This window comes from Biomphalaria glabrata, chromosome 2 (genome assembly GCF_947242115.1).
Source record: "Biomphalaria glabrata chromosome 2, xgBioGlab47.1, whole genome shotgun sequence".
NCBI lineage: Eukaryota > Metazoa > Mollusca > Gastropoda > Planorbidae > Biomphalaria > Biomphalaria glabrata.
The window spans coordinates 59,564,427-59,574,718 of NC_074712.1; the positions used below are offsets into that span (position 1 = coordinate 59,564,427).

At 40.2% G+C, this 10,292-nt stretch overlaps 1 protein-coding gene across 1 annotated transcript; it reads left to right on the forward strand.

Annotated features, from left to right (window-relative positions):
* The first annotated feature begins 3,181 nt into the window (after window positions 1-3,181).
* LOC129924728 (uncharacterized) lies at window positions 3,182-7,357 on the forward strand. Its single transcript, XM_056021235.1, has one exon. The coding sequence runs from the start codon at window positions 3,182-3,184 to the stop codon at window positions 7,355-7,357; it is 4,176 nt and encodes a 1,391-aa protein (XP_055877210.1).
* Window positions 7,358-10,292: the final 2,935 nt, after the last annotated feature.

A 10,292-nucleotide genomic window follows, 5' to 3' on the forward strand; every position in this document is an offset into this window, starting at 1 on the left:
CGGCAATGTTGGGTCAACCTGCCCGAACTGAAATAAACATTGTGGCTGCACACAGAAGTTCAAAGAAACTGCTCTAGCTTCACAGGCAGTCAGACTTCATTCAAATCGCGCTAGAGAAATAGTTGTCATGATTCAGAGGTTCTCAAACTTATTGACCATGGGACCCCTTAATATAGTCAAAAAATTTGCCCACGGACCCCTAAGTGAAAAAAGCTACCTAATGGAATAAGTGTTATCCTTGTAATGAACGGCGAGTTGATTATTAATCAAGTTGTCCGATTGGATAGACTGGCTTTTAGCGAAGAAATTATATTAATTGTAAACATTTTTATCTTTCATCATTTTCGTCTCGCGGACCACAGTTTCAGAACCACTGTTATAATGTAGTTTAAAGACGATATTTCTACCTATACGAAGAGATAAATACTTAATGATCGGGAAACTCAAATGTGTATTTTTATGAAAAACTGCTTGCATAGTTGATTTTAAAAATTAAATCTTTCGCTTTCAGAAAAAAAAAGTTGCATCAGAACTTTGAATGGTCTAAAATATCATATGTCGGATTTTTAAAAAATATCTTTTCTATTTTAAAAGATCTAAACGGGACGGACGGAGGACAGACAGACCACACAAAACTAATAGCGTCTATTCCCCTCTCGGAAGCAGCTAATAACCAATTAGTTAATTAATATTGGTAATTAATTATTTTATTTGGCATCTCGAACAGGTACTTTAAAAGGTAAGGTAATTCAGATTATATTCCTGTCATAAAGCATTCAATTGAATTACCTCCCTTTGTACACTTAGTTTCGTGAATATTTTCAATTTAAATAAAAAATATTCCAGAAATTGATTATGGCCCTCATCTATGTTCCACTGTTGTTGTTTTTTTTTCTATTGCGCGGGATCTAGTCTAAGTTTTTCTTTTTCTTTTGCTTGTAACCTAGTCCAAGTACTGATGGAACATATTCTGAAGTAATCTGAGTCTACCAGCCCTACATTTTGCTGGGCCAGGAAACTTAGTCTAATTAACTGAAACAGGATCAAGAATGGATCCAAAATCCTAAATTTGGGATTTTCAGAATTTTCCTTAGTGGAAGTGGTACTTAAGTAGAAAGAAAACAATATTAAAATTTTATTTAAAAAATTTCTCTGTGTTAAAAGACCGTTAGACAAGTTTATCAGTTTGTTGGTGCAGTAAACATATTTAACATGAAGTAAACCAATGAACTCTGCTAGTTAAGCTCACACTCCCTGTCTCCAGAACGAACAACTCAAGAGAACGTGTCGAGACTACAACAGACTGAAAACAGAACCATGAGGATCTATCACAAATAAATATTCACATTTACAGAACCATGAGATCTTACACAAATAAATACACATATGTACAGAACCATGAGTGTTGTGAAAGGATCTTAGTGTGTGTGTGTGTGTGTGTATGTCGCGGAGCATGAGTGTCACCCTTAAGTTACGCCCCTGTTCTGTACCTGTCCAGCGGTTGAACGGGTCAGCCTAGTACCTGTCCAGCGGTTGAACGGGTCAGCCTAGCGGGTAGCGAGAGGTCAGGAATGCAGAAGTCAGTAGAGCGGCTAGGCTGTTAGTGTAGGTTGTGAGGTAGAAACTAGAGAGGAAATAAAGTGCTGTATTCATAGAGAAGAAAGCTAGTCGAGTTTGTTACTTCAATGTTTTGTGGTGCATTAAAATTAGGTAGTCGTCACATGTTTGGTGGAGCAGCAGTTCGATCCAGCCCTACAGTGTCCACTGTTGGTATTTATAGTGTATAACGGTCGCCTTGTTCGGCACGCCAGGAATTAATATCTGGCTTTATTACACCGATAGTTGTCACACCCAGTCTAGCAAGTCTTGATACCTGCGTGTGAAATACCGGTACTTTGAATACACTGTATCTCATATCCATACGTATCTGACTTAGAAATAGGCCTATCTTGTGGCAGGAGTTCTGTATAGTTCCAAGGATATATAGCAGAGAAAAGCATTAGTCTACATTAGTCTACCTCTTAGAGTTGCAATTGTAGTACATCGTACATCGTTTACCATTGGACTGCATAGTGACGTCATCAATGCAACCTAGAAGACACTTTAACTAAAGCAGTGTCTGACATCTAAGACAATATTTCCATTTCCGTGTGGGTGAAACGTAGACAGATTCAAGCTGCAACCATTTAGACCAGTGTGAGTTCCTCGGACACATTGACAACTGTGTGTGTGTGTTCAAGGAGGAGAGACAGCAACATTGAAACATCCAGCAGCTAAGTAGCTTACCTTTCCTCGTTTTCAAAATTAACGTTAATATTTGGGGGTTTTGAGTATTGAGTTGAACATTCAGCTAATAGTTTTAATGTATGATGTGTAGATGTTGATTGTTTTATTGTATAGCTTGTTCTAGTGTGTGTTTATTGTCAGTAGAGAGTGTCCTAGGGTAAAGGGCGCATTGTCGTATCAAGCGCAAGACTCTCTTTTGATCATAAATACTTATATATTAGATGTGACAGGGTTGTGCATACATTCTGTTTACTCTAATCTTCTAGATCGCTAACATAAAATCTGTTTATTTTTGCCCTGTGTCTATATGGATGAAAGTTTGACAGTACCTATTTTATCGTGCCTTATTTCATCAAAAAAAAAATCAACTCCCAATTAGCTGTAGAGTAGTGTAAAGGACGTATTGCTGTAGCCCTTGTAGTGGGTAAGTATTTCCATTGCCAGGTTACTAGTTCAATCATTTTTATTTTAGCTTTGAGGTGTTGGCGGTGTTGACATGGAGAAAACTATTAGTGAAGTTGAGAAAGTAGAAAGATATTATGCGTTGGGAGAGAGAAGAGGGTTATCGGGAACAGAGCTTGACCAGTGGGTGCAGAATTGCCTAGACCAGGAAAGTGAACGAGCAAAACGTGAGGCAGATAGGAAAGATAAGCAAGCAGAGGCGGAAAGAAAAGAAAGAGAAGCAGAGGCGGATAGAAAAGAAAGAGAAGCAGAGGCGGAAAGAAAAGAAAGAGAAGCAGAGGCGGATAGAAAAGAAAGAGAAGCAGAGGCGGATAGGAAGCAGCAGTTAGAAAAAATTAAATTGGAAAATGAGCATAAACTGAATTTAGAAAAACTAAAAGGCCAACAAGGAACTAGTGAAAAAACAGTAAGTAAAGAGGGAAGTAATACAGACATGCCAGGAGAAGAAAGAAATAAGACGGACATGCTAGGACGTAGTAGCCGACTATTTGAAAAAATTCCCAAATTTGACGAACAAATAGATAACCTAGATTCTTATATACGTAGATTTGAGACCATAGCGATATCCACAGACACCCGACAGGAACTTTGGGGACCGCAACTACTGACATTAATAGGGGGTAAAGGGCTAGATGCATGTCAGACCCTGACTGAATCAGGCATGAAAGATTATAAGACATTAAAAAAGACTTTACTGGAATTCTACGACTTTACAGAAGACGGTTACAGACGAAGATACTACGCTACGAAACCCAAAGACGGACAGGATTTTAAAGTTTTTGTTAATGATCTGACAACGACATTCGATAAATGGTTTGACGCGACCGGTCTAGACAAAACTTTTAGTAAGCTCAAAGAGTTCCTCTTAATAGACAGAGTACTAACTTTGTGTGACGGACAATTATTTGGATTTATACAAGAAAGACAACCCCGAGATCTCAAAAGTTTGACAGAACTGTGTCAAAGGTATATGGCTGCTCATCCGGACAAACGAGTAACTTGCCAGACTGAGCAACCTGACATTGTATTTGCCACTAGAAATGTATCGAATATACAAGTGGGGCAGCGTTCTCGACCCACACTTAGGCAACAGAATGATGGCATGAGGCCTAGGAGTCTGTCCACTATAGAATCAAGGCGCTGTTTTGAATGTGGCACGTACGGACATATAGCCAGAAACTGTAACAATAGTCGACAGAGAAATAGGGGAGGAAGAGGAGGCCTGCATCAACAAGCGGGGTACAGATCAGATTACAATAACAGAGCCTATGTTGCAGTGCTTAACAAGGGTGATGGGGAAGTTACTTGTTTCACTACGCTTGTAGGAGAGAAGAGAGCCTTGACTATCAGGGATACGGGAGCAACACTAATCGCAGTCAGAGATACATTTGTCGAGAAAGACCAATATACAGGGACCTGGAAGCAGGTTGAGGTCTTTGGAGGACAAAGGTACAGCTGGCCGGTGGCTAAAGTGATTGTAAATACACCGTATGTGAAAGGAGAGGTGATGGCTGTAGTTTTTAAAGATGGCCCATATGATTTGATCATAGGTAACATACATTCACGAATGCCACATTTGGGAAAAGGTGAAATCAACAAATGGTGCAGAGAAGAAGTCCTATTAATGGAGACCAGACAACAAGCTAGACAAAGACAGAGAGAGGAGACTGAAGCAAAAACTTTGATTAGTGACCACGGCATAATGGAGAACGCAACAGATATGTCTCTAGAAGAAAATGGCAGTGTGATTCGGGAGTCTCATAGTGAGAGTCAAATGTGGTCGCCAGAGGAGTTTCAAGAAGGGCAGAGGTCCGATCCGTCACTAGAGAAAATATTTAAATTTGCCAAAGAGAAATCCGTGGTGAAGTCGAAAACAACGGAACATTCGTTTCTGATAAAAAACAACACGTTGGTACGGAAATATACAGATACAAAGGGGGAGCTAATACAGCTTGTGGCGCCACAAAAATATAGACCCAAAATTTTGCATCAAGCCCATGACTTGTCAGTCGCAGGTCATTTGGGTATATTAAAGACAAAACAAAGAATCCAGACAGCCTTCTACTGGCCCAATATGACTAAGGATGTAACAAATTATGTTAGGTCATGTCAGGTTTGTATGCTTAAAGACAAACGACCACCAAGACAGGCTCCATTACAGCGAACAGATCTAGCGGAGAAACCCTTTGAGAAAATAGCCATTGATATAGTGGGACCAATGAACCCAATGTCAGCCAGGGGCCATCGATACATTCTCACAGTAGTTGATCTCGCTACCAGGTGGCCAGAAGCTATTCCTCTGAAGTCCACAACTGCTGATGATATCACGTCGGCATTGATTATGTTGTTCGCTAGAACGGGGCTCCCAGATACCATTCTCTCAGACAGAGGACCCCAGTTCGTAGCAGAACTAACCAAGCAAATAACTGGCACACTAGGAATTCATCAAGTATTTACCTCACCATATTGCCCTCAGAGCAATGGGGTCTGTGAAAGACTGAATGGAACAATCAAAAGTATACTGAGTAAGGTGTCGTCCGAGAAACCAGAAAACTGGGATCTACTTCTTCCTTGCGTTTTGTTTGCGTATCGAGAAATACCGCAAACTTCCACAGGATTTTCACCCTTTGAGCTAGTATATGGAGCAAAGCCTAGGGGCCCTATAGACATTCTGAAAACTTTGGTGTACAAACAGAACATTGACCCCGACAGCCGCACCACGTACGAGAAAGTGATAGATCTCCGAAGCAGAATCGTCACTGCATGTCAGGCAGCGAGAGCGGCCCTAGAAGAAAGGGGGGAACTAGTTAGACAAAGAGTCAACAGAGGTCGAAAATTAAGACCTTTTAAAGCCGGGCAACAAGTTAGGGTTCTTCTCCCTTCAAAAACAAATAAATTGCAACTAGCATGGCAAGGGCCTTTTGCAGTCACGAAAAGGATATCCAATGTGGATTATGAAGTTGAAATTAGAGGGAAAAGAAAAATTTTTCACTCAAATATTCTTAGTGATTTTCACCTACGACCTTGCGAATTAGAACTGGCCAACGACAATGGTACAACTGAATCGGCATTGACAAGTGGCATAGCTCAAATAGCGTGTGCATTTCTTTGTGAAGAAAATGATGGAGATGACGTAGGTCCAGAATTACCGCTACTCCCAAGAGAAAAAGAAGACTGGCATGATGTCAAAATAGGAGCGGCACCACATGGAGTTAGAATGAAAATACTGGAGGTGTTAGAGTCTTTTAAAGACATATTAACTCCTACACCAGGAAGAACAACGACAATTAGACATGACATAAAGTTAACGTCGACAAAACCGATTAAGTTGCGGCCATATGACATCCCATTACATCACAGAGATGCAGTGCTAAAGGAAATACATGAGCTACTGGAAGAAGGAATCATCGAGAGATCGGACTCACCCTACTCAGCACCAATTATTATTGTAAGAAAAAAAAATAAGGACGAGATAAGATTATGCGTAGATTACCGTCACCTCAACAAAGTAACAGTGCCAGATTGTGAACCCATGCCAAATCCAGAAGATTTGTTTGTTAAGTTAGCACAAGCAAGAATTTTCAGCAAGTTAGATTTGTCTCGGGGATATTATCAGATACCCCTTACAGAAAGAGCGAAGCCACTCACCGCCTTCATCACGCCGTTTGGACTCTACCATTGGAACTACATGAGCTTTGGCCTCTCCAATGCACCGTCCACCTTCAACAAACTAGTTCGAAGAGTGCTTGAGGGTCGTACAGATGTTGTAGCTTATTTGGATGACATCTGCTTATTCCACAACAGTTGGGAGGAGCATGTAGAGGGCATACAATCCCTGCTATTGTTATTGAGACAGCATGGTTTGACGGCCAGACCCAGTAAGACAGAGGTTGGAATGGGCGAAATCCAATTTTTAGGGCACGTCGTTGGTAAAGGTCAATTAAAACCTGTCCATGGAACGGTGCAGAAAATTTTAGAGCTGAAGACGCCTACATCACTTAAAGAAGTGCGAGCTTTGATAGGTCTTTGCAACTATTATAGGAAGTTTATCCCAAATTTCGCGTCTTTGTTGGAACCTATCACTTCTTTAACGAGAACAAAGACTTACGGGAGAAACACAGACACAGAGCTCAGGACATCCAAGAAGCTCACATGGAATGATGAATGTGAGCAGGCCTTGCAGAACTTGAGACAGGCCTTTCAGATGGAACCTATTCTGAAATTGCCTGATGTATCAAAGCCTTTCACCCTTTTTACTGATGCCTCATCCGTTGGCTTAGGAGCCTGCCTTATGCAGGAAGTACATGGTGATTTACATCCAGTATTATATTCCAGCAGAAAACTGTCGGAAACAGAGAAAAGGTATGCAGTAATAGAAAGGGAATGTTTGGCAATTGTTTGGGTCATCAATAAGTTTTCCAAATACTTAGCAGGGGCACCATTTGTTCTGCACACTGACCATGCACCTCTTATAGCATTAAATACTAAGAAGATGACCAGTGCAAAACTGACACGTTGGGCTCTGAGTCTTCAGGGCTTTACGTTTCAAGTGGTACCGGTGCCTGGCAAGGGAAACGTTATTGCGGACACATTGTCGCGGAATGTCTAGAACAGTCCCTGGACGGTAAGTTCGTGTTCTTCTCCACCCTCCAAAGTCTAAGTGTAACTAAATAAGTTCATGATGTCCACGGTAAGTGTCTGAATGTTCAACTCTGGGTGGGAGAAATAAAATAAAAGTTCACTTTTTTTTTTATAAAGAGGAAAGGTAACTGCTTAATTTTGCTATATCATTCCATGTCAACTTACACACAACTCTACATATAAACAATGACTTTAACAACAACAAATTTCATTTTAACTATTGTTGAACAGTATCTCCTGATAACCCAGACAGCAACAAATGAAACCTCTATGACTTCCAACTTGAACTTCAAGACTACATAGGTACATTGTGTATAACAACATTGACGGGGATTTTCAATGTGCATTAACTTTCATGGACGACCCGCACATATTCAAATGGAAGTTGCTCTGAACGAAAAACATGAATGTCGTCAAGAGCTGATTTCATTGATGTTATTATGATTATTCTAATTCTTATTATTACATTTATTTCTTATTACTCTTTCATGAATTGCTTCCTTATGTTCTATGTCCTTTAATTTTTATGCGTATCTTGTCTTGTATCCTTATTCTCTTTTATTGTGTGATTCATACTTTATCTGAAATGTGTTCCTATTTTATAAATCACTTTCATAGGATAGTTAAAATGTTAGTTTTAGGATAGTTTGATGTGCTGTTGTACCAACAGCTTCTGAAAGGTGGGGGGAATGTTGTGAAAGGATCTTGGTGTGTGTGTGTGTGTATGTCGCGGAGCATGAGTGTCACCCTTAAGTTACGCCCCTGTTCTGTACCTGTCCAGCGGTTGAATGGGTCAGCCTAGCGGGTAGCGAGAGGTCAGGAATGCAGAAGTCAGTAGAGCGGCTAGGCTGTTAGTGTAGGTTGTGAGGTAGAAACTAGAGAGGAAATAAAGTGCTGTATTCATAGAGAAGAAAGCTAGTCGAGTTTGTTACTTCAATGTTTTGTGGTGCATTAAAATTAGGTAGTCGTCACAATGAGATCTATGAAAAGTACGTATCTATGCATTAATAGGACCATGAGATCTATCACAAATAAGTTTTCACATTTACAGAACCATGAGATCTATAACAAATAAATATTCACATTTACAGAACCATGAGATCTATCACAAATAAATATTCACATTTGACTACATTAAAACATTTCTAAAACTCGTAACGATAGAAAATATTCAGGTCAGATGACTACAAAGTAAATAGCAATACATAGAAAGTTCTCTCTAACGCCATGCAATAGGTTGCCTGAATCAGGCAAGATAAACCGATGTCTTTAACACGACTAGACTAACACATGGATACGAGCGGGATGTTCCGCTTTGGGGAAACTTCTGAAATTCATAACATAGAATATAGATCGATTTTTGAAAAATAAAAAATATAAAGAAATTAATACATCTATGAAATCAGAGTAGCTTGGGGGGGGGGGGGAGAGAAGGCAGTGGCGGTTCTAGAAGTGCAGCGGGGCCCTGGGCGAGTGTCATATGCGGGGCTCTGAGCCGTAAGGGTAAACTATATAAACCGTACCTCATCCAGCTAACGGGCTCGTCCGTCCTTGCGTTTATTTTTGTTACAAGCATAGTACCTTACGTAAGTACTGCACTATTGGCCGTTTGACTACATTGCATACTGTATTGTACTTGTTATGCATGAAAGATTTTGCCTTTAAAGGTCAGTGAACGTAACTAATGATACAGATGTGAAAATGATGGGAAACCAACAAACTAGTTACTAATAATTTCTTCTAAACCTGCTGGAGTCGTAATGCGACCGTAAATCCAAACCTAGAGCCATAACACTTGCAATAAATCTTTTACCAATTTTAACAAATCCTAGTTTATGAGAACGGATCTAGTTTTCAAAGCAGACGATGATAGGGAGTCCTATCGCGGGGCCCCTCTCAGACGAGGGGGGAGTTAAAAAATTCCCCGGGCCCACACTTGAGGGGGTCTCCACATTTTTTTACATTAAATCTTTGATATTAAGCAAAATGCAAGGGCCCCCAAAAGAAGTCAAGTCAATAAAAGATGGCAAATTTCTAGCTACTCCACTGTAAGAACTGTTGTTTTTTTTTAAATAAGTAATACTAAAACAATGAACATTATTGGAAAAAAAAATGATATATATGATTTAATTTTTGTCCAGACTTTCCACTAACTCAGACGAGATATGAATTCAAAATATTAAGATAACTCAGTTGGTTCATCGCGTTTGTTGACATTGGATGATTGCCCTTGATTTTAATTTCTCCTTGTCTATCTGAGTGTCGCAGGCGACCAAAAATGTCTGGCTGGTAGATTACGGCAGATGGTCATTGCTGTAACAGGCACGTGTTCTTCTTTGTGTGTGTGTCCCTCTTTGCTTGTGCATGTGTGTGTGTGTGTGTTTACATGAGTGCACGAGTGGTACTGGTAAAATTATAACTGAGAGAAACAGAGTCAGGGGTGGGGGTGGGCGTGATTCAAGGAGTGGGGGAAGAGAGCGGCTCGCTGGATTGTAATCCGGGGAGTCCATTAGCGAGCCTTTTGAGACCCTCTCCATGACGCTGCTTAAGCTTCCAACCCCCGCTCCCCTCCCCCCCCCCGCCCATTACAACCATCGCCCAAACATATACATCACAGACCTGTAAAATCACGTGAACAACCAAAGTACCAGTAAACAAACTGAATAGTCCAAAAGTTCAATCATCAATCGACTGTGAGAAAGAAAGCTTCAAAGATAGAATGTAGTCATTAACAGCTCTCTGTATTAACTCTTTCTCTCCGTAATTATTTTCCTCGTATCGATAGTACTAGTCATATTGCTCATTTGTATTTCACTATCCGGTTATGATAAAACTTTAATAACTTTTTTTGTTTGTTATCAGAAAAATGTTGTATTGAATTGTAGGAGAATGCTTGCTCTTAG

Bases quoted from the DNA above. Each gene is read 5' to 3' on its own strand.
- LOC129924728 (XM_056021235.1), top strand. From the start codon at position 3,182: ATGCCAGGAGAAGAAAGAAATAAGACGGACATGCTAGGACGTAGTAGC.